Below are 24,074 nucleotides of genomic sequence, written 5' to 3'. Positions count from 1 at the left end.
GTCCAACCTTCAATCTTTTCATTCCAAAATTAAAATTTAAAAAAATCTAAAATGATGAAATAAACCCAACATTGGACATTGATTTTCACTAACTTGTCCCCCAAGCAAATAAAAATGACCTAATTTATGTTTTGCTGGCTGCACACCAATAACCCAATGTTGACCGCCGTTGGATTCAAAGCTTCTTTATTATTGTTTAATCTACAAATTCACTTATTTTTTTTCATTTCGGGCCCAATTCTTGCTTGTCCTCGACGCTTCATTTTATTTTCTTGTCTTCGTCGAGTTGATATCAAGATTTGAATCTGTAATCTCACAATACAAAATAAAAAATATATTTATTGATATTTAGATCCGAAATGATTTTCTAACAAAATTAAAATCATTCAACTTATTTATAATTATGAAATTTATGCTAATATTTTAATCAATTAAATTTATCTAATTTTAAAAAATAAAAATAAATTCATTTGTTATAAAAATGTTTAGTTCAGTTTGACGATAAAAACATATGAAGACGCGGAAATTTTCATATGAATTGTAGCCAAAAAGTTATTATGTAGAGGAGAGGTTTGTCTTGTTTGATAAAAGCTCATATTGAATCTCTTAGACCATAGTTTCCAATGTATTCAGTTTCTTTGGAGAAGTCAATATTAACTGTAAAGCATGCAACCATAGACATTGTTATTATTGTTTTTTTTTTTTTTTTTTTAAATGGGATATTGACAGCAAAATCACACCCAATTTTTAAAAATTAATTGCAATTCATACATTTTAATTATCATTTATCATTTATTTTTTTAAAAATGAAATTTATAAAAACATTATTTATAGATTATTATGTTTGTTAAAAAAACACAACCATAATTAAAAATTTGAAAAGAAAAAAAAAACAATTTTTTTTTTTTATCTCACGACCTAAAAAATCTCCTCTAATTGACCTTTTGATTTTCCGTTATAATATCAATGATTGGACGCATTTTCCTTTTTTTTTTTTTTTTTTTTTTTTTTTTTGCAATAATTGCAATATCGCTCTCTTGTGAAAATTGAAAATAAAAAAATTCCACGCATTAAAAAATTATAACCATTTACAGCTATTTAGGAGCACACGTAAAATAACAAACAACGAGATTGAAATAATAATAGAATTCTTGTTTTTGGGTAATATGTTTTAAAATAGAACCTTATAGTTAAATAAATAAAAAAACAAATAAGAACAAATAATGTTTTACACATTCTAAAAAACGTGACAATACGAATGGGAAAATATACGGCTCCAATAAAAATAATATTAATTTTATTAATTCTAATTTTTGATTGGTCAAGAAAGATTAAATTATTGATGGTTTGCGAAAGGAAGGTAGAGGCAGAGTCCCCATCGAAGGTATAAATAACGAAGGACATGAAGTGTTTAAGTTCATAACGCTTTGATTCTATAAGCCGCCATGGTTGTTCTATCTCAGCCAGCGTTGGATTTGGAGAAATATTCTCTTCTCCGATCAACGGGCAAACCCGCCGCCTCCGCCGCCGATATTCCGGAAATTGACCTTTCAGACCCCAACGCTAAGTCCCACGTCGTCAAAGCCTGTGAAGAATTCGGGTTCTTCAAGCTGGTAAACCACCGTGTTCCCGTTGAGTTGATGACCAAACTCGAAGATGAATCCCTCTGTTTTTTCAAGCTTTCTCAGTCCGAGAAAGATAAAGCTCGCCCGCCTGACCCTTTGGGCTATGGCTCCAAAAATATCGGCTCTAATGGCGATAAGGGCTGGATCGAATATCTCCTTCTCAACGCTAATCCTCTCCCCCTTTTCTCCCAACAGTCCGATTCCTTCCTGTGAGTTGCCAAAATTTAAAGCGATCTGTTTCGGAATTACAGAGTTCAAGCCTCTGTTCTTAGCCTTTTTAAGATTTTGATTTTGGTTCTGATAATTTTAATGTTGTTGTAGCTCTGTGGCGGCGGAGTATGTGACGGCGGTGAAGAAATTGAGCGGCGAAGTGGTGGAATTAATAACAGAAGGATTAAAAATCGAGCCAAAAAATGCGATAAGCAGGCTTATAAACGACGAGAAAGCTGATTGTTATTTCAGAGTGAATCACTACCCGTGGTGTCCAGAAATGCAAGATGTTGGAGGACGAAACATGATCGGATTCGGGGAACATACAGACCCACAAATCATATCTTTGTTAAGATCAAACAACTCAACCGGCTTGCAAATCTGCCGGAGAGACGGCGTGTGGGTCTCAGTGCCGCCAGATACGACGGCGTTCTTTGTCAATGTCGGCGATGCGCTGCAGGTGATGACCAACGGGAGATTCAAAAGCGTGAAGCACAAAGTGGTGGCGGATTCCGACAAAGAGAGGGTTTCGATGATTTACTTTGGGGGGCCGCCGTTGAGTGAAAAGATTCAGCCATTGTCGCAGGTTTTAGCAGAGGGGGAAGAAAGCTTGTACAAGGAATTCACCTGGTGGGAATACAAAACGGCGGCGTTTAAGACCAGATTGGCTGAGAACAGGCTCGGTGCGTTTGAAAAGAGTCAAAATTCTGCGTTTTAAACTTGTTTCGTTGACCTAACTATATAAATCTGTTCCATAAATGGCAACTCAAGCTTTTTTTCTTGTTGACGAAGGAACTCTTCGATGACGTTCTGGTCCGTAATAATATTATTTATATAACCCAACCTCTAGTAATCAAATACGTAATAATTATTATTGAACTACGCTCATTAAATTCTTTTGTTAAGTGAAAAAAAGAAAATTATGTTTAAGTTTGATTTAGTTCTATAATTAAAATAAGATAATTTTATAATTTAATACAACATTAGTAATAACAATACATATATTCAAAGTTCCTCTACTTATTTAAGCGAAAATTGAGATGAGAAATATAAAATTTAAATATTTGAAAGTATATGAACTAAAATAAAATAAAATTAATCCGTCCCTTGTATTTTAATGACAAAATTATATTTATATTCACATATGTTGGTCAGACTCTTAGTTCAACCTGCAAATAAATGAAAAATCGTATTATTTTTTATTTTTTGTTGAACTTATTATTATTTTTATTGATATAATATTACTATTATTATAACAACCAAGTATGAGAGTCGGAGACAACCTAGTCCTCTCCAACTTAGTTACGATTCTTACCAAACCTTGTCATCAATGTTGTTCTACCTTCAATCTGAACTAAAATAGGGTAGGATATGACTCTTGACAATAATTTGGCTTTTATTTATTTATTTATATTTTTAAATGTTGTTCCCTTGATTTTATTTAAGTAATATGATTTCGATTTTCCTAAAAATAATTTTATTTTTAGTATTTAAAATATTAGTTTAAATTAAAAAATTAGGTAACAAAGCTCGGTAGAATTATTGTTTAAGCTTAATTAAAAAAAAAACAAAAACAAAGGTTTTGTGGTAATCCTTTTTAAAACAAACATATTCGTTGTTGTTGTTTTTTTTTTAGAAAAACAAATTTCTTATTAATTTCTATATTTGGTTTATCTACTATTTAGATTTCGTTTTCTCATATCCCACCTAACTTTTCAATACTAAATATGTTTTTTTTAACTGACAAGTTCTATGGTGTTTCGGATAAGGAATAAAACAAATAATTTCTGGATATAACTTTTAAAATCTTTGAATAAATTAAAAAAAAAAATTATAAGAAATTAAAAGGAAATCATTGTGAAACAGTCCAGATTATTTTTGTTTCCACAGGCTAATTGAAATTTTAGAAATATTTAAAAACGTAGATAATTTCAGAAAATTGTTAGTAAATCAAATTAAAATTGAAGACAACTAGATTATAAATTTACAAAAAAAAAAAAAAAAACAAACAAACAAACAAATATTTTGAAGAAATTGCTAGAAGTTTAATTATTTCATATAAATAAAACCAGGACCAAACCAGTTTTTAGGTTATCCTTTAACATCAACAATTTGTAACCATTTAAAAAATTCCATACTTATTTTTTCTCCACCTAAATGCACCAAATTATAATGGTAGCATTCTCCTACTCTGACCAAACTCGTCTTAATAATCATCAATAAAATTATTCTTTGGAATAAAAATGAATAAATATGAATAAAAGAAGGAAGAGAAAAAGACAGGTTTTGACGACAGAGAAACCAAGACTGGTGCATGTGAATTCTTATTATAGGCTGTGTTGTTCTTGGTCAATCTATTTGTGTGGGGAACCATCTTTGTTCTTCAGAAACAGCCTTTTAAGCAACTTGTCTCTGCCTTCAAATATCATACAAAATATTAGGGTTCTCGGTCCACTGAATCTTTAAATTGTTAAAATTATTTTACTTTCATAAAAGAAATTTTCAATTTTGAAATATGAAAACTATATAATCTGTTCCAAACCTAGCCTAACAATTTTTTTGCTAATTTTTCAGACATCATTCAGACATGTCCCCTGACCGAGGTTTTTGTTTAATATATTATTATGGGAAATTTTAATGAATTTTAAACTAAAATAAAATAATTATAAATGATGAGAAAAAGCTCTTGCGTTTGAGTTTGTATATATATATATATATATTTATTTATTTATTTATTTATTTACTAAATGTCGCGTCGATATTATTTATCAATTTACTTTCTTTTTTTCTCTGGCACAACGTGTCAACGATACAAGGGTAAATGTTGACAAAATTCAATACACCATATCTAATTTAAAATTCATTTCGCCAACAAAAAATAAAGAAAAAACATCAAATCAAAAATCTAAAAGAAAAACAATGTCACATCAAAATTAAATACCAATTAATTTTGTAGAATCAGATTAAATAATTGAATTATTTATTATACTCTTTTTATTTTAGTTAGAAATTCGTCGGATTTGATGGAGTGTCTTGTAATCTGTTATTGACTAGTCTTAATAAAATTATGAGTGTTTTCTACAAAAGAGTTGTGTTTCAATAATTTAATATTAGAGTCGTACTCTTAACTGAACCATGTCAATAGAATCTCAAATTGTCGAATAAATAAGTTGCAAGTATTGAAAGTCTAATCAAGCGACTCAATTGTGAAGCAAATTCAGGGGCTCCAAAGAGAAGGAGGGCCTAATGGGAGACTCCATACTGTACTTTGTTCAAGGGGAGAATTTCGATATCTATTGGTATAAAGCATTTTGGAAAAATCAAAAGTAAAGTCAGGAAAACTTATATTCAAAGTAGATAACTCAAGCCCACTGCTAGCATATAATGTTTGTTTTGGCCCATTACGTGTCACCGCTAGCCTCGATTTTAAAACGCGTCTATTATGAAGTTTTTCTCACCCTTATAAGAAATGTTTCCACCATCCACTCTCCTAGGGGCTAATGTTCTCGCTAGCACGTTGTCCGGTGTTTAACTTTGATACTATTTGTAACAATTTAAACCAACCCTTAGCAGATATTATCCGCTTTAGTCTATTACGTACCCATGTAAGTCTCACGATTTCAAAACACGTCTGGTGGAGAGAGATTTCGGCACCATAATAAAGATGAAGAGACACGTCTGGTGGAGTGCGTGTAGGATGGGACTTTTGATCAATGGGAAAAAGGCACGTGGTTGTAGAAGAGAAGCTTGAAGACCCGAAATTAAATTGGAATAACACGACATTTTTATCTTTCACATCAATGTCTGATTGGTTTGGTTGTATAAAATTTACAAAAATCTGGACATTTATGGTACCTATTTTTACGTACATTTGCTATTTTTTGTTGTTTTACAACTATTGACCATTTTCATTGCATCCCTTTTTTGCTCTGTATATCCGTACTCTAATTCTGCCTCACCTATTTCTACCTTCTTTAAATGCATTATTCACATCTAAATTTTACATTTTAAATAAAAATAAATAATTTCTCGCTATTTATTTATGGTTATATATGGTTCGATGCCGACGTTAAATAATGCCAAACCAAAAGAAACACCATCAAACATCACATACTCAAAAAGGGCATGAATCCAAAGCATGGTATGGCCGTTTCCTTTAAATGGCCTATGAGCATATCTACACAACGTGACATACAAAAATACTCCGTATATACTAATAATTATAATGCGACATTACCAAACAAAATAATAAAGTACCGTCACATCGAAGGCCCGGTTTTATTTGTCTTTTTTTTTTTTCTGGTTAATATCAACGCATAGTTCGTTACGTTAAATATATTGTTTCTTCTATTTAAAATCAAAACTTTACCACAATGTGAGATCTCATATCGGTTGGAGAGTAAAACGAAACATTTCTTATAAAGTGTGAAAGTCTCTCTCTAACAAACGCATTTTAAAACAGTGAGACTAATAGTTATATGTAACGAGTTATAACGGACAATATTTGCTAACAGTAGCCTTTGATTACTACAAATTTAATTTTGGTCTTATAAACACATAATTCCTAAATCTTTGTCGATAGCTTTTTACACGTAAAATGTCCTTTTCAAACACAACTAATAATAGAATATTATTTATGTTTGTCAAAAAATTCAACATGTTTTGATATCTTTCAAGGAGTAGGTAACCAAACCTTAATCTTATTTTTCTTTTTAAAGATAGAATTTGGTCTCCACATATTAAAAAAATGTAACGATTTGATGTTCATAATCTTAAATTTATAGTGATTTAATTTTTTAATTATAATATCTTGACGATTATTGATATATAAAAAATAAAATAAAGTTAGAAGAAAGGGTCAATTCCGGTTTCATTTAAAATAATTAAATCATATTTAATTTACGTTGAAATTAGCGCACAATCTTTTTGCAAATTTCTGCACCAACTCCCATTAATTACATAAATTTTTCTTAAACTAATCGAAAAAACATTCCATTTGCTGACTTTGTTGATTTTTGTGAGGTCATGAAGTTGAAGGCAGTAAAAAAAACAGCCCCTTCTGTCTGCCAGTTTCGTAAACTTGGGGGTACTTTTGCTTCATTTACTAACCATTTTCAGGAACATAAGCTTAGCTCCACATCCCATTGATACTCAACCCTTTAACCTAAAAAATTAATTTAAGTTAATTGTATGACGTATACTTTTATGTCCACTTTGAGCGGATGGCTTTGTTTTGGGCTTTCCCAAAAAACCTCATACTAATGAAGATAGTATTATTCCCTTATAAATCCATGATCATTCCCTAAATTAACCAATGTGGGACTCACTCTCAATAATCTGCATATTATAGGGTTCAATGTGACTATTGTCACTTCGGCCAACACACAAGATGAGACTTTACCACCGTGGAGCGGCTTTTTGCAAAAAGATGAGGGGGAAACTCAGTAAGAGGAGAGATGGTGTGGTAGTCAGATGTCTGACTTGGCTGAGGCGGACAAGAATGAGAGAGAAGTGGGTTTTTTTACGGTCTTGGCCTGAGTGATCTCGGAAACTGAAAGCTTTTCGACTGAAAAGTGACCCATTAGGTCAGTAGCAGCCTGACGAGCTGGGATAAGTAGGTAGCTGATAGACGCAGACGCGTTTTAAAGAAGGAAGCTAAAAAATGAAAGCCTAAAGAAGACAATATGTGTGATAGAACTAAAATTTTCGAGTGAATCGGAAAAATGCAGTCCTATTAGATAATGGGCCGTATGAACTATGAAGTGAATGGCCCAAACAATCACATCTGGGCTATGCTGGCTTCGGCCGTCATATATGATTGAAGGCCCAAAACTTCCACATTTGGGCCGCACGGCCAGACTAATGTAGCCTTCGGGTTTAGTGTTTGTAATTTCTTTAATTAATCGTGAACAAATATTTTCATAGGAAAATTTCAAAACTGTATTCAAACTCTAATTAATCGAGTGTTTATGGAATTAATTAGGTCTAGTTATTAGCTATAGCCATAATTTATGATTTATTATTATTATTATTCAATATATTTAATACAAGTTTTAAAGCTCGGTAATGGTGGAAGAAACTAGTTCTGTCATTCAAATTGAATTTTGTATATTTGTATTAGAAAATAAAATTTATTAAATTATTTTATTTTAGCGATATTAAATATATTTTAACTTTCAATTAAATTCTTATTTATATATATTGATATAAGGGTTAGATTCTTATTAAATAACAATAATTATAATTTAAGTTGTTTAATACCACATTATTGATTAGTTCATAATTTAAAAAATTAATTTAATAATTGTGACAACAAAATCGCCTAATAATTTATAATGGAAGTTAGACTTTCTGAGCTGTTAATCAACGCTTATTGGTGAGTGTGAACTAAATTTTATATTTATTTATTTGTTAAGAAAAAATTATTTAACAAGCGAGCAACAATTCGTCCTCTGAGAGTCCAACCGAATTATTTAAAAATAATTAACTAATTTTATGTTTAATATGATTTAAACATTTAATTTAATTATTGTCTAATAACTGCATAGGTAAAACTTGTTTTTTACCGCCACAATTATCTGAAAAAACCGCGACAATCCCCTGTAATTACAGTTTACTTTTAAGTGAGAAAAGCCGCGGGGTTGGGTTGAGGGGGAGGGACTGTTCCTCCATTGTTGCAGCATTCGAATCTCTCCTCTTTCACCTTATCGGAATCAATTGCAGCAATGGCCGGCGAGGACGATGCTGCTGCTGCTGCAACTCGTTGGACGTTCCAGGCATTGCTTACCTTCCTCTTTTAACTAATTTGTTTTGCTGCTTAGGAGGAAAAAGACAGAAATCAGTGAATAATGTGTTGATCCAGAGGTTGTAGGAGCTGTATTTTGCTTAATTTTTAATTCAGCCTCAGGTCTAGACTGGCCTTGTGTGTCTTGGTTGAGGAAGTCTTAGATTTAGAAAAAGGAAGTCAAAGCTGTTCTACCTTCCCTAGTTTCCTCATCGGTTTTAATTTTACTTTTGATCATTTCTAATCGGTTTGTGTCAGGCATGTGGTGCAACCGCTGCTGTGTATTGTTCTTTCTTCTTCTTTTTTGGCTGGAGTAGAATCTGAATTTTGGCGAACTGTGTATAATATTGGTAAACTAAACGTTCTTCTTGTAGGATTTCAAGAGGTTCTATGATTCCACATTTGGGAGAAAGAAGGAGTCGAAGTCCCGGAATGGTGAAGCCTCTGATGCGGCTTTGAAAAACGAGAGTACATTGGGCACAGCGGCAAATGGAACTGCGCATGGGCCTGAATTGGCCATATACGAGCAGTTCCGGTTGCAGGTAATGCATTTGACTATTCAGTTGTGACAATAGTTGACTGATCTGGGATGCATGGGTTGGTAAAGTGCTGATGATTCCATCAAATTGTCCTCGTCAATTGTTTTGTAGCAGAGTGGCTCAAGTTCGGCTCCTGGTGCTGTGCCCAACCGTAATACGGTGACTATGTGAGTTGTCTCTATCAATTTCTTTAGCAGTTATATTATTCTTTTCACTGTGGAAAACACATTAGCTTAGTTGTGTCGAGGATTGTTGGAGTCCCACATGGCCAATTAAGGAGAAGATCATGAGTATACAAGGGACACTATCTCTATTGGCATGAGGCATTTTGGAAGAATCAAAAGCAAAGACATGAGAATTTAAGCTTAAAGTGAACAATATCATATAATTGTGGAGGTTTCTTCTTCCAATTAGTGGTATCAGAGCCCTGCCCTTATCTTAACTTAGTTATGTCAATAGAATCCTCAAGTGTCGAACAAAAAAGTTGTGAGCGTCCAAGGTGTAGTCATAGTGAAGATCTATAGTACTTCAACACAAAGTTTCTTTGTGAATTAGCTGGAGTAAATGTTCATTCACCAAAATTATACCAGAATTGCATATTTGAATTGAAATGTGTTTTTGTCTTAAGGATTAGTTATTTCCTGTGATTTTGTAGCGTACCTAATCATCATCATTATTATTTTTTACCTTGTCAGACAGAAGCCTTTGCTTCCTCCATTGGAATCTACAGAAATGCGCAACTTAGCTGAAAGCATTGCTAGGTAACTGACAAAGTGCTATACATCAATTGAGATTATCTTTAATGATTGAAAACATATGGATTTCTTAGCCAATACATTATCATTATATCAACAATTTTTTCAGGCCTCCTTACTGTCCTACACTGCTTTATTCAGGGATATAATACGTGGAAATCCAGATATTAAGTGGGAAAGCATCAAGGGTTTAGAACATGCCAAATGCTTACTTAAGGAAGCAGTGGTCATGCCAATAAAATACCCCAAGTGAGTTTTTTTTTCAATACTATGGATTATTTGATCATAGTTTAGCATCTACTCTTTCACTTGAGGTGGAAGGTTCAAGTTCTCATCCTTACTACTGTTGTAAAGAAAAACATTTGTTGAACTAAGAAAATAATTATATATAGACATTGGGCTTTCCTATTTACTGCTCTACTGATGGTTGATATAAATTTGTTGGTTGTAACGTTGAACCAAAAAACATATACCTTGTATGGAATTTACGAATGCAATTTTGCACTACAACCCTTTGGTATGATATTGTCCACTTTGAGCATAAGCTCTCATGGCTTTTCTTTGGGCTTCCCCAAAAGACCTCATACCAATGGAGATGTATCCCATGATCATTCCCTAAATTAGCCAAGGTGGGACTCAATCCCAACAATCCCTTTTGGTACTTTTTTTTTTTTTTTTTTTTTTTTTTTTTTTTTTTTTTTTTTTTTTTTTTTGCATGTATTGCATTTCTACTAAAATCGTCTCGTGAGCCATTCTTAAACTCACATATCTCCTTCATAGATATTTTCGGGGTCTTCTATCTCCATGGAAAGGCATCCTCCTCTTTGGCCCTCCTGGAACGGGAAAGGTATGTAGGTTTTAGTTGAAATATTTTGTTTTAAAAGCTAAGTCTAATATTCGGCTGTAGTCATTGTCAGTACAATTGAGATGATACTTCAGTAAAAATCTGTTCCTTTATAAATTCCCATAAACACAAATGAACTATCCATAAAGTTATTGCTTTGCGGAAATCCATGTTTCTGCGAATCATTATCTAATACAAGCTTTGTGAATTAGCTTGTAAAATCATTTTTTTGGCATTCTGCAATGGAAGCTTAAACAGCCTTCCTTGTAATTCCTCGAGAAATTTTGGATATTTCTTGTAAGTTGAGAGAAAGTGTATTCCAGTGTTCGTCACTTTTTCAGTTTTTTTTTTGTTATGGTCACCTTATCATTTTTTTTTTTGGAGTTTTCGTATATTGCTAATTGAGCTGTAATGAAGGTCTTATGGTCTATTTTTCCTTATTTAGATAACCTTTCATGTTCATTATTCAGACCATGCTTGCAAAAGCTGTTGCAACTGAGTGCAAGACAACATTTTTCAATATTTCAGCATCATCTGTGGTGAGCAAGTGGCGAGGTAGGAGTACATCCATGAATATGTTTTATTCTTTCTCAGTTTCTATAGTCAACATTTGAACTTGTAATAAATTTGAAACACGTGATCTGTCTCCTTTTGAATCAAATAAACATAATATTCTTTTACGTGTTTAAACTATCAACATCCTGTACTTACAAGTCTTCGGAAATAAAGATTAGCCATTGTCGTGGCCATAACTTTTTTTTAAATGGTAAAATCAAAGTCTCATTAATGGTCCAGCATCATTCTCTTTTAGGAGCGGTGTCATTTAATTTCATTGCTCTGCTATTAATTTCTGAAATTGAACTGATGATCTTCTTTCTTAATCACTTGCTTTGTTTCATAAATTTCTCTGCTTCAATTTCTTTAATAGGTGATTCGGAGAAATCCATCAAGGTCTTATTTGAGCTTGCTAGGCATCATGCACCATCTACTATATTTCTAGATGAAATTGATGCAATTATTAGTCATCGTGGTGAAGGACGCAGTGAACATGAAGCTAGTAGGCGTCTGAAAACAGAGTTGCTTATCCAGGTCCTATCTTTGTTCAATAGAATAATATCATAAGCAGTTATTCTGTGTAGCATCCCTGATCGTTATACTTCTTTCAAAGAGAGTTCATGTGATATCACACATCAGTTGGAGAGAGGAACGAAACATTCCTTATAAAATGTGTGGAAATCTCTCCCTAGAGGACACTTTTTAAAACCTTTGGACTTGGGCTGTTACAAATGGTATCAGAGTCAAGTTACCGGGCGGTGTGCCAGCGAGGATGCTCGACCCTCAAGGGCAGGTGGATTATAAGATCCCACATCGGTTGGAGAGGGGAACGAAACATTCCTTGTAAGGGTGTGAAAACCTCTTCCTGGAGGACGCATTTTAAAACCTTGAGAGAGCCCAAAGAAGCAAAAATCCAAAAGGACAATGTTTGCTGGCTGTGACTTGGGCTGATACAGTTCACATGCTCATATTTGAACCCTTCCCAAGTTTGGGTTCTTGCTCAAGAACGATAACTTAGCTGTTTGTTATTTATTAAAATACTATTACTTAAATGATCACAAGTTAACTCTGTAGCTTCCATTTGTTATGTAAGCCAACCGTATTGGAATTCTTTTGCATCTTTTATCATCGTTTCCCAATGCATACCAAGATTCCAGCCATCTTATTGTAGAAATCTGTGTAGTCAACCTGTTTAGAAATCACGTTAGTCTTTTCTGTCTAATTGTGACCCATCCAAATATTGATTGTCCGATTGGATTGCAGATGGATGGGTTGATGCAGACAGATGAACTAGTCTTCGTTTTGGCGGCGACGAATCTTCCCTGGGAACTGGATGCAGCCATGCTTCGTCGTTTAGAAAAGAGAGTATCCTCTTATCATTGCAGTCTTTGTTTTGATAGAATAATTAGAACAGTGGTCAATAGCTTATAGTGTCTTTACGATGATAGAACTGATTACCAACCGCTTCTTGAGTCACAGCCCCAAAAAAGTCGTTAATTCTGCTCACTGCCATCTATATCACAATTCCTCAAAATTTAAGTCATTTTATGGCTACTCGTAAGAGAAGAGTTTTACACCACAAATTTTTGCTTTTGGAACTTAGGTCTTGAGTTTTTTCCCCTGAACGAAACAATGAGATTATCTATGTTCTTTCCAAACTCAAAAATTGCATATATGCTTCATTATGAAAAGAACCATAATCATATTGCCTCTTTTTATGCATGCTTCGACATTCCATAACTTGGTAAAAGGAGCTTGAATCTAGGGGAAAAAATCAGTAACTTGAATAAAAGGATTTTGATTCAGAAACTGCTACAATATTCTAATTTAAGACTTATTTTGGCTTAGAACTTCCATCTGCATGATAGCTTGATGAGTATCAACCGCATTTGAATGATTATATCCCCAAGTGATTCTCCTTTGACCCTTGTATAAAAGATACTTGTGCCTCTGCCAGAACCAGAAGCTAGAAAAGCTATGTTTGAAGAACTTCTTCCTCAATCTGGAGTTGAGGAACTTCCTTATGATATATTGATGGAAAGAACAGAAGGCTATTCAGGTTCTGATATTCGATTAGTGTGCAAAGAGGCTGCTATGCAGCCACTACGCCGCTTAATGGCTCAACTTGAGGAACAGCAAAAAGAGTTGCCCGAAGAACAACAGGGAGTAGTGCCTGAAGAAGGTATTGAACATTTTAAACGCATCGCTATTTTTTTTCTTATTCGGTTCATTGCATGGATCTATTCTTTCAAAAGTCCCCTTCTGTAGACTTCTCTAGTAACCTTGATATTCTCCTTGAATCTATGGAGGAAGCCGTCCAAGCCTTTGGCTCCTGCAATCTCGATTATCAGAATTCTCAGTGTAATCTATAAATTAAAATCCAATGAAATACATTTAAGCACCATGGTCTTGAACATGGGTTGATCAGTTCTCTTCTCTGTACCATCCTGCAAACAACTGACATAATAACTCTTCATGACCGCAGAGTTGCCAAAAATTGGACCAATCACAGCCTCCGACATAGAGATTGCCTTACGAAACACGCGGCCATCTGCTCATTTGGATGCTCCCCGGTATGAAAAGTTCAATGCCGACTATGGAAGTCAATTACGGCATTGAAGGTACACACAAGTGCCCCACTTATCCCTCTCAGCAGCCTTCTTCTTATATGTGTATGCTTGTTTGGTGTGTTGTGCTACAAGAAAAAGTATTGAATTGTGTTCCACTCAACAATTTATAACTTACTGGTACCATAGTAGATTAAATTGATCAACAACCTTTGGCCCCATAAAAATTCCGTGCTCAGTTCAAGGTCTCATTATCATTGAATTCTCAGAGACTTGAGTGTGGAAAGCTGTGCTTAGTAATGAGTAGATGTGAGACTGATGATGAACTACTTTTTATTAATGAAATTGTTCTTGATATCTGATAGATGTGGGAGATTTACATTTCTGTCAAATCAAAATGCAGAACTGATGTGACAAGTATCTATTGTGGATAGATGTGAGATTTGACAGACACCTATTATTGATGGATAAAAGGCACGCATGAGCAAGTAGCATTATCATGATCATGTCTTAGCAATAACAATAAGATAGAAAAGATGAGGAATGTGATGACAAATTTAAGTTTCTTAAAGCACAAAGAAGTTGTCGATTTCTGTCATCTTCATGCTCTTGCTGCTGTGATGTTTCTTGATTTCCAGGTATGAGTGTGTTCTTTCTGACGCTGCTTTTGGACATCAGCTCTAATCTGCTAGCTGTGCAATTATATTTTTAGGGTATTTTATTTCAAGGTGGGGTGAGTTTGTGTTGGCTTCTCATTATAGTGCTTTTTAAGATTTCTTTTTTGGGCTAGTACCAATATATACTTCTATTATTGAGAGGGAAGAATGAAACGTTCTTTGTTAAGGGTGTGTAAACTTCTCCCTAGCAAACCCATTTTAAAACTGTGAGGCTGATGACGATACATAACGGACTAAAACAGACAATATCTGTTAGTGGTGGGCTTGAGCTATTATAAATGATATTAGAGTCGGACACCGAGCAGTGTGCTAACGAGGATGCTGGGTCCTCAAGGGGAGTGGATTGTGAGATCCTACATCGGTTGGAGAGGGGAACGAAGCATTCCTTATAAGGGTGTAGAAACCTCTATCTATAGAAACGAAGTGAAATCAACCGTACGGTTAAATGGTAAGTCTAGTTTCTCAATCGTTAGGGTTGCTTTTTTTTTATGTCTCTATACTTAAAATTTTATCTTTAATCTTTAAATTTTGTATTTAATAGACATTTGTTAAATTGAGTCGATAATTTCCTTTAAAAAAGTGGGCTGTGTGCACTAAAAAAAAAACTTAAATAGGCTATAAATAACACTTAAATAGTAAAAAGTAAACAGCAATACCTATTAGGATTAGATTACAAGCTTCCTTTTGTGAAAGATAATATCACTTTTTCTCCATCTAATTATGCCGATTACAGGCATAATTAAAGACGAAAGCAACGTCTAATCATGATTTACTATACTCAAACCATCATCATATTGGAAATCCATACATTTATACATAAAAGAATGATTATAAATAAAGTATAATACAACTACTTACAATATACATCGATATATATCATCGATTATTTCAACCTAAATAAAATTTAAAAATAATGTGACGTGTTTTTGAAAAAGGTTATCCAATAAATTATTAATTTTTTTATATTGCCACCACCTACTTCGAAAGCAAATTTGAATAATAACACGAGACTCACGAATATTTAATATATAATATAATAAATAAATAAAATGATATTATAAGATTTTGAAATCCAAAACTCTAATTATTTTTAGTTGATTTGATATTTGAATTAACAAACTCTAGCTCCAACTCCCTATTAATTAAATAAAAAGTAAATTGAAAAACATAAAATAGAATAAATTCCAATTTTATTTAAAAACACACAATTTTTTTTCTTCTTCATTAAAAAAAAAAAAAATGGAAGATTTTTCCTTGTCATCATGAATAACCTTTTCCCTTTTGCTAGTTTCAGTTAGTGTATATAATATTTTATGTTTCAAGATATTGGAGGCAAACCCCCTCCCCTCCCCACTCAAAAATAATAATTAATTAATTAAAAAAAACTTTAATTATTAGTTCAACACCGTCATATATCCACCTCTATGCCTCTATTTAACTATCATTAACGTCGCACAAACACATCTTCATTAATTTAATTCATAATGTTTCCTTTTCTTTATCTTTTCATCATCAAAAAGAATAAAATGGGTCTAAACAAATATTAAAATTTATTGTAAATCATGATCGCTAAGGCATTATCACGGAACGGTTAGTTGGCCTCAAATCCTAAAAATTTCGATCAAATTGGAATGCTTTGTTAGAAACCACGACCCTTTACAAACTATGTGACTACCCTTCACTTGAACAAAGTATACTATAGAATCTCCTCTTAAAACTTCTTTCTCTAGAGCACTCGAACAATTTTAAAAACTTTGGTCCGAGCTAAATATTGAAAAGCTTAACATGATGGTCGTGTTGGAGTGGCAATGACTGTATTTGGCACCGCCTGAATCTTTCTCTCTCTCTCTCTAAAACGTACACAGAAGCACATGCTGATTTGTGTAAAAATGGGACCCCAAAATCTGACGCTACAATCCACTAGGATGACTCATCAGCTACTTGAAAATCCAATTTTTTTCTTTTTTTTTTTTTAAAAAAAAGAAAAGTCTCTCACAACCTCCCTTTTTTGAATGTCTTTTTCATCGTAAAAAAAAAAAAAAAAACAATAATATCTTTATTGGGAATCTTCTGTCATAGTGGTAAAAGAAATAAATAAATAAATAAATAAAATAAAATAAAATAAAAAAGGGTTCCTTTTTTGTGTGTTTTTTTTTGAACCAATTGGTAATGGGGTGTTCACAAAGGAGAGGTTTTTATACAAATTGAGAAAAGAAAAAGATACCCAAAATGAACCCTTGCTGACGGTTAGGGTTTGCCAAAGAAACAAACCTTTGGCCGACCATTTGTCTGCTCAAGATAATAAAAACTGACAAATCAAATTTTTTAACTTTACACTTTAATTGTTTGTTTGTTTTTTTTTTTTTTTATAAATAAAATTAATACCTTATAGTCTACGCGCATTCTATCCCGACCGATTATTTAATAAGATGATACAGTGTACGTATAACGACATCACCCATTACATCAGATATACGAGAAACATTTTTAATGATATTTTAAGTACAAATTTTGAACGAACGTCGAATCATTTATCATCTTATCATCGAGAAAGAGGAAGGAAAAGTAAGCGACCCAAGTGCATGTGGATTCCTTGTCATTTCTTTTCTTATCTTTTCCAAAATTAATTATTCTTTGTGTAAGACAAAAGATGTGAGGAAAACAAGGTTGTAATATTACTAAATAATATAACATTCAACGAGTGGCATGGAATTACAAAGCCTTTGTGGTTTTTACGTACATAAGATAGAGAGCTATACAATGAACAGTTTAATTTATAGCTACACATGAATCAAATCGACACTAATAAACTAAAGCTAATCAAATGGTTGATGGGTTTTAATTATCTTGCTTCAATAATCAATGGGTTTAATTTTCACGTTCAAATTCAATCGTTGACACTGCTTTTATCACTGATCTAATTCGTCTAAAATAGTTGTCTCGTAAGAATAGTCTTGAAGCTGATCAGCAAATACACGAACATCCAATAAACAAGGCTTTTGAATTCGGTCGTTGTTGTCTGAAAAAAAGAAAAAATGAAACATTACAAAAGAAAAAGTTTTTAGCTTTCTTTCTTTATTTTTCCTATGGTAAAGGAATGAATCAAGTAGAAAACGTAAGGAAAGTTATCGTCTTTTTTACTTTATTGATACGAAATCTTTTGGATGAAACTTGAAGAAAAGTACCTTGGTGGCTGAAGAAGACAGGGAGATGGACGCGGAAGAGGTAGAAGAGGAGCTCAGCAACGCGGAGAGGCCGACATTGTAAGCCATGGTTCCATCAGGTTGGTAGAGACCATAGTTTCGTTCAGAGGTTGGTCCAGGCTTCATGTCTTCATTAAAGAGAGCAAAAAGGTAGACTTCGAGTCTCATATTTGGCCTAAGAGGGGTTCCTTCATTGGCCAATTGTCTTCTAAGCAAGTTCCTATTGTAAATGGCTGCATTTTGAGCTGTGGCTCCAATTTCATCGAGGTCTCCTTTTGAAGGCCATCCTGTCTCTGAAACCCTAACCTCAATCCCATCAAAACCAAGCCTTGCCATGGCGAAGATCACAGCATCTACTTGAGCATACAGCATGTTGTCATAATTAAGCCTAGTGGAAGGGTCAACCATGTAAGACATGGGGTTTAAAAGAGCATAATCCAATGATATTTTATCAGGGTTATCTTTATAAGCGAAATATGGGTATGCATTGATCCAAAACGGGGCTTTTGTGCTTGACAAGAACTGCAAAAACTGTGAAATGTAGGTTGCCACTTGTGATTTGAAGCTCCCAGCTGACGGCGGGAAGGACTCCTCAAGAACAGCCAAGGATGTTGGAGTTGACACATGAACATATGAGCCTAGCCCTAGTTGAGCTAAAGCTCCATGAATGCTGATCATTGCTGGGACTAGGTTCGCCATTAGAGCGGTGTCGTTTCCGGTGAATATCTCGTTTCCGACTGCGATTCCGGTGATCCTGGCTGCTGGGAAGTATGGCTTGATGTGGGTTGCTACCCATTGGACTGCTTGTTGAGGATCCATGAGTTGGGTTAGCATCTCGTTTTCTATGGTGACTATAAGCTCTGTTTTGGAGTTGGCAAATGTAGCCAATATTTGAGGGTTTGTGTCATAAATTCTCACTTTTGAGATCTTAAGTGAAGTTAAGAGCTGAAGAACTTTATCTGGGGGTGGCAAATTATCGCCAACTTGCCCATAATTAATGCCTAAACATTCAACTCCTGCCATTAGAAACGATGCTAAGATCAATATACAAACGAATAACAAAGAGAAAAAGAGTGGAAGATTACACATTGACGTTGAAATACCTGAGGCTGTGAGAGAGAATAGAAGAAAAATTAGGATCATGGCAATGTGTGTGAGAGAGAGGGCTTTGTGGGAATGCTTTTGTGCAGAAGATTTGCATTGGGAATATGGGTTACAATTTGGGTGTGGAAATGGGTACTATATAGAATTGGGAAGTGTCTCTTTTCAACTTTCTCCCGTCATCAACACGCCCAATAATGGACCCTTCTTTCTTCACATACAAGCAATTAACAAAAAGGGGACACCCCTTGTTCTTTTAATACATATCAATATATAAATTAAACCCAATACAAAATTTTCGTTCTCCCTAACATTTTTGTCATGTAACGGGCCAAAACGGACAATATCTATTAACCGTGGGCTTGGGCCATTACAAATGGTATCAGAGCTAGACACTGGGCGGTGAGTTTGGATTGTTATAAATGGTATTAGAGTCAGACATTGGGCTCTCAAGGGACGTGGATTGTGAGATCCCATGTGGGTTTGGGCCGTAACAAATGATATCAATGTTAGACACTAGACAGCATGTCAGTGAAAACGCTGAGCCCCTAAGGGAGGTGGATAGTGAGATCCCACGTGGGTTTGGGCTGTTACAAATGGTATCAGAGCTAGACATCGGTGGTGTGTCAGCGAGGACACTGGACTCCCAGTCCAAGCGGCATGTGAAGGGACGTGGATTGTGAGATCCCACGTGGGTTTGGACGGTAACAAATGATATCAATGTTAGACACTAGACGGCATGTCAGTGAAAACGTTGAGCCCCTAAGGGAGGTGGATTGTGAGATCCCACATGGGTTTGGGCTGTTATAAATGGTATCAAAGCTAGACACCATCGGTGAGTCAGCGAGGATGCTGGACTCTCAAGGGAGGTCGATTGTGTGATCCCACATTGGTTGGAGAGGGAAAAGAAGACGACGATATGTAACATGTTAAAACAAACAATATCTACTAACGATGACGTTGAAGGAGTATATAAAAATCTTTGATTTGAGGGGGGAAAAAGAAAAGCACAATATATTTAAATAATTTTGTGGAAATGATTCAATCTCCATAAAGAAGAGATTATGTAATATTTGATGAATAAAATGATTCCTCATTACTATAGTTGACTTACTTTAATATTGGTAGCATTTAAAATTTGAGGAGAGAAAGAGATTGGAGTTGTTGTTGTTGTCATCATTCAATTTCATGCCCATCACATGGAAAAGGAATAGGGATATTTATTAATGTCACATATCTTAACCATATATTATAAACATTAATTATTTATTTCTTAATTTATTTTAGTGCTTATATATTTTAAATATTTATGATTTTTAAGTAATGAGGAAGTGAAATTGAATTTGTATTTTAATCAAAGGAAGAAAGTGGGACGAAAGTAATTAACTTTTAATTAGCTTTGGATATTTGGATAAGGATGTGGAAATTACTAGCCAAAACGGATGTGGAAAGTCCTCCAATTTTTGGAACATAAATTAAATTTCATAGGGTCAAATAAAGTGGGCTTATTATATTTGTCACGTGTAGAATTACATTATCTTCGTATTAAATAAATTGAGAAATAATCAAGTTATTAATTGGGATTAAGGTTTTATATAACTTGATTTATTTTTATTTTTTTATAGAATTAAAAGGGCAAATTGGCCAGCAAAGATTTTATTATTGATGTTGGGGTAAAGTTAAATATATGGTGCAAATTGACATTGACCCATTCCCACCCAACCCATCTACTTGCTTCAACTAAGAAAGTGAGAGAGACGTTCTTGAAGACTATGTGTGCAGTCAATTTGAGTATAGCTTAATAGATAAGAATTAAGAGTAAATAAGGGATATATGGATGAACTAATACCACATCTGAAAAATAGGCGATATTAATTTAAATTTTCAAAATTTCATATTTCTCACTTTTTAGGGTATTAATAATAAATAAATTATTATTTTATTAATGTGAATGCCAATTTCCCTTTTAACCAAATAAATAAATAAATAAAAATATATTTATAAAGTTTCCATATTTGGGTTTAGAAATTAGTGAAAGTGTGGGAAGAGAAAATTTGCCTAATTATTTTAGGGCTTTAGGTATATGATGATAAGATAAGCTAATGTAAAAGGGGATTGAAAAGCAAGATTGGTTATTTTAGCCAATAAAGTTATTTATTTATTTATTTATTTATTTATTTTGTTGATAAGAATACAACCTCCCAATTTCCATTACTCTTTTTTAAAGTTGCCACGTGGGAGCCACGTCATTAGCCCAATTGAATTGTAATTAATAAGTCTAGAGGAATTGAATTTAATACACAAAAGGAGATTGAATTTAGAAGGTCAATTTTGACGGTGGAGGAAGGAAACCCCACATAATATATAATTTATAAATTAAGAGAGAAAAAAAATTGAATAAATAATGGATAAAGTATTGAAATGGGCCTTATTTGGGCCTGGGCCTTACGATAGAATGGACCCACAATCCACTGTAGTCCATGATGGATATTAGTCAGTCGGCCCAAATCCAGTTGAGATCCTCCATGGCAGGGAGGTGGAGGTTGAGGAAGCGATCCAAGTCCTTAAACGAGGCGCTGTGCAGAAACGACGCCGTCCGGTTCACATAACTTTTCTCAACCTCCACTCGCGGCCTCTTCCTGCAGGTCCCTCCACCGCCCTCGACGGCGGAGGAATGCTTGCCGGTGAGGGTCTGAACGACGGATTTGAAGTTGGAGACGTCGGTGTGAATATGGTGGTACTCAATTAGCACCACCTTCACTCCTCCTGCCGGCGTGTTCTTGGAGTCGGCCATTGTCTTGTGCTTGTGCTTGTGCTAGTGCATCGGTGTGTGTTATTATTATATGTGGAGATAAAGAGCGTATGAAAAAGTGGAGGGCGTTTAGTGATGAGTCAAAGGAAGCATGCGAAGAACGTTGAATTAATGAATTTTGAGTCATTCAGGGAGAGTGTTGCGTCGTAGGAAGATACGAAAGCAAAATGCAACCATTTGGCATCTTCATAGCCTAATAAATGTAGTTTTGAGTTGAATGAGCAGAGTTTTTCAAAGTCAAAACACACCCTACGTGCTTTTGTCTTCTCGTCAAGGAAGGAGGATGATAGGCTTCGCACTTTGGTAGGCCGCTTGTGTTTAAGGTACACGAAATTTATACTTTATGCACATGATGGGCTTGCCCAAGTAGCTGCCTCCAACACGGCTGTGTAGGGCTTCCGGCCATAACTTCAGATGTTGGAGTTTCGATATGAGTTTCGACCTGTGGCTCGAGAATTAAGTCCGTCTATATAAAATATGAAAGCTTACTGTACGTTGCTTGCTAAAAAGACATCTATTTGACAAGGATTGGAAATGCCTCAAAATTACCTGGACGAGGCATGATGTTGGTTATTGTTAAGAATATTTAATACTAAATTATAGTTTAGCATATTAGGTACGTTTCCATTTATTGTTATTTCCATTTATTACTCTTTCCATATCCTTGTAATTTATTTGATTATAAATAAGATAACTTTCACATCATTTAGGTCTAGTGGAACATTCTTAGTTATCCACCACCCCTCAACCCTGCGACCTAAACGAGCTATCCTACAACACATGTGTGTGTCACAGGAGTGTCACGGGACGAGCGTCTTCCTTTGAAAAGGATCTTTTGAAGACAATACCGGACATAACATATGTGTCAATATTGCGCCCTAGCCCATGTGTCAGAGATTGGATTATGCACCTGCTATCTGAAACGTATGTTGTAAATGGTTCAGCATGGACACAAGAGAGTCTAATGCTCGAGTGAACTCAGATAGATGGATGTTCGGATGTCTTGAAGAGATGATTGACGCATAAGTCAATTCCTAACAAATGTGTCCGAGCAAGCCAGGATGACTGATGTGCCCCTAGACATGGGACGAGATCATGATGCATGGTCATGTTGTTGGGAATCGAGAATACAATGAGATGTGACATTGTTGTGTCGCAACAATTTAACATGCATGCACAAACAAAGTGTGTGGTCGAACAAATTTGGATTCCACACCTGCGATGTTCGGCTACGTCAACGATTCGACGAAGCTACAAAGCTGGACGAAAAATGTGAATGGGGCTGGAATCCTCCTTAAAGTTTGTCGTCAGTCAAGATCAGGACAGTTGTTCTCCCTTTTTGACAGTCAGAAGGGTTTGGTTCCATTTAAGCTTTGAACTCAGCTCCAATTAAATTCGTCACTCAAGCTTTGTGAGAAGAGAAGCTCACAAGAAATTCATCTCAACCTCTGCCATCAACTCTGATTTGCCAATCATAATTGTAACGCAGTTATGAAACTATCGCCTAAATCATTCAGCAAGCAACATGAAAAGAAAGAAACATAACCATTCATTTAAAACAACAATGATCCAGACCGAGACATCCCTCCAAACGCAGTGCACAATCAAGCTCCATCTCGTTACATTACAATATACTATAAAAACATTTCTACATTCCGAAGTTCTGAATCTCTCTATTCCGTTTTTCTAGTAACCAAACAATTTCAAGACATCCAAACACGAAACAAATGCAAGCAAAACAGAACAATAGATTTTTACATTGTTACCTGTTGACCATTCTTGAAGTGGCAATTCAAGAGCCGGCGATCAGCAGACAAATTCCAAAGCGAAATCATCAACACGAACCAAAGAATCTAAATATCCAGAATTCGATTCACAAGAACAAACAGCCTTTATCTTCAACAAGAAAATGCTATTATCCGTTAAATACAGAAACTTAGAGGGTGAAATTAGGGCATGAAATGAAATCAAACGCCCTTGACGACCTCAGAAGTGGTCGAAGATGGATGAGAAGCCTTTACAACATCAAGATCTGGACTCAAATCAGCGTTGGGATTCAGAGGAGCGCGTATATCGGAAACGTCATCGTCAGGATCGTAATCCGGATTGAGAGAGCGATCAATGGCCTCGCGACCTTTCTCGAGGCAAGGCTTGCAAGCTGTCTCGATGGTGATCCATCCAAGAATCACCGCTCCGATGGCTATCACCGCCGTCGTTATTGCCCCCATTCCGATTCCGATTTCGATTCCGCCCTCTACACGATCTCTTCGCGAGGAAAAACAAACAAATGTTCCATAATTCGGTCTGCCCCGTGAAACAGCAAACCGACAACTTCTTTTTGGGCTAATGCCATCGGAGGCCCATAACTTGCTTTACCCAATAATTGGGCTTTGATCTTATTA

The 24,074-nt window shown here is 34.8% G+C and overlaps 4 protein-coding genes across 5 annotated transcripts; 2 read left to right on the top strand and 2 right to left on the bottom strand.

The window, feature by feature from the left end:
* Positions 1-1,296: 1,296 nt before the first annotated feature.
* On the top strand, positions 1,297-2,622 carry ATGA2OX3 (gibberellin 2-oxidase 3). Its single transcript, XM_023689303.2, has 2 exons — positions 1,297-1,834; positions 1,947-2,622. The coding sequence occupies exons 1-2, from the start codon at positions 1,446-1,448 to the stop codon at positions 2,551-2,553; spliced, it is 996 nt and encodes a 331-aa protein (XP_023545071.1). The 5' UTR covers positions 1,297-1,445; the 3' UTR covers positions 2,554-2,622.
* Positions 2,623-8,453: 5,831 nt separating this feature from the next.
* On the top strand, positions 8,454-14,243 carry CCP1 (P-loop containing nucleoside triphosphate hydrolases superfamily protein). Of its 2 annotated transcripts, none has more exons than XM_023689171.2 (11): positions 8,454-8,611; positions 8,994-9,161; positions 9,273-9,325; positions 9,854-9,919; positions 10,055-10,162; positions 10,694-10,760; positions 11,228-11,312; positions 11,686-11,846; positions 12,576-12,677; positions 13,251-13,494; positions 13,798-14,243. In XM_023689171.2, exons 1-11 carry the CDS (start codon positions 8,561-8,563, stop codon positions 13,929-13,931), a joined length of 1,239 nt encoding a protein of 412 aa, XP_023544939.1. In that variant the 5' UTR covers positions 8,454-8,560; the 3' UTR covers positions 13,932-14,243. The 2 variants fall into 2 exon arrangements, with proteins under 2 accessions (XP_023544939.1, XP_023544938.1); XM_023689170.2 differs by having other exon boundaries at positions 9,270-9,325.
* A 2,971-nt stretch (positions 14,244-17,214) lies between these two features.
* LOC111804146 (glucan endo-1,3-beta-glucosidase 11) lies at positions 17,215-18,966 on the bottom strand. Its single transcript, XM_023688851.2, has 3 exons — positions 18,863-18,966; positions 17,742-18,775; positions 17,215-17,575 (listed from the first exon to the last, which is right to left on the bottom strand). Exons 1-3 carry the CDS (start codon positions 18,900-18,902, stop codon positions 17,483-17,485), a joined length of 1,167 nt encoding a protein of 388 aa, XP_023544619.1. The 5' UTR covers positions 18,903-18,966; the 3' UTR covers positions 17,215-17,482.
* A 4,232-nt stretch (positions 18,967-23,198) lies between these two features.
* On the bottom strand, positions 23,199-23,981 carry LOC111803204 (uncharacterized). The gene has a single exon (XM_023687509.2). It carries the CDS (start codon positions 23,898-23,900, stop codon positions 23,640-23,642), a length of 261 nt encoding a protein of 86 aa, XP_023543277.1. The 5' UTR covers positions 23,901-23,981; the 3' UTR covers positions 23,199-23,639.
* Positions 23,982-24,074: the final 93 nt, after the last annotated feature.

Source organism: Cucurbita pepo, chromosome 10, assembly GCF_057944985.1.
Source record: "Cucurbita pepo subsp. pepo isolate OVF chromosome 10, ASM5794498v1, whole genome shotgun sequence".
Taxonomy (NCBI): domain Eukaryota; kingdom Viridiplantae; phylum Streptophyta; class Magnoliopsida; order Cucurbitales; family Cucurbitaceae; genus Cucurbita; species Cucurbita pepo.
This window is presented reverse-complemented; position numbering and strand designations above follow the sequence as displayed.

Coding starts and splice junctions, on each gene's coding strand:
- ATGA2OX3 (XM_023689303.2), top strand. CDS start 1,446: ATGGTTGTTCTATCTCAGCCAGCGTTGGATTTGGAGAAATATTCTCTT. Junction 1,835..1,946: donor CAACAGTCCGATTCCTTCCT/GTGAGTTGCCAA, acceptor ATGTTGTTGTAG/CTCTGTGGCGGCGGAGTATG.
- CCP1 (XM_023689170.2), top strand. CDS start 8,561: ATGGCCGGCGAGGACGATGCTGCTGCTGCTGCAACTCGTTGGACGTTC. Junction 8,612..8,993: donor CAACTCGTTGGACGTTCCAG/GCATTGCTTACC, acceptor TTCTTCTTGTAG/GATTTCAAGAGGTTCTATGA. Junction 9,326..9,853: donor AACCGTAATACGGTGACTAT/GTGAGTTGTCTC, acceptor TTACCTTGTCAG/ACAGAAGCCTTTGCTTCCTC.
- LOC111804146 (XM_023688851.2), bottom strand. CDS start 18,902: ATGATCCTAATTTTTCTTCTATTCTCTCTCACAGCCTCAG. Junction 18,776..18,862: donor ATTCTCTCTCACAGCCTCAG/GTATTTCAACGT, acceptor TTCTAATGGCAG/GAGTTGAATGTTTAGGCATT. Junction 17,576..17,741: donor TGTCTTCTTCAGCCACCAAG/GTACTTTTCTTC, acceptor TCTTTTTTTCAG/ACAACAACGACCGAATTCAA.
- LOC111803204 (XM_023687509.2), bottom strand. CDS start 23,900: ATGGGGGCAATAACGACGGCGGTGATAGCCATCGGAGCGGTGATTCTT.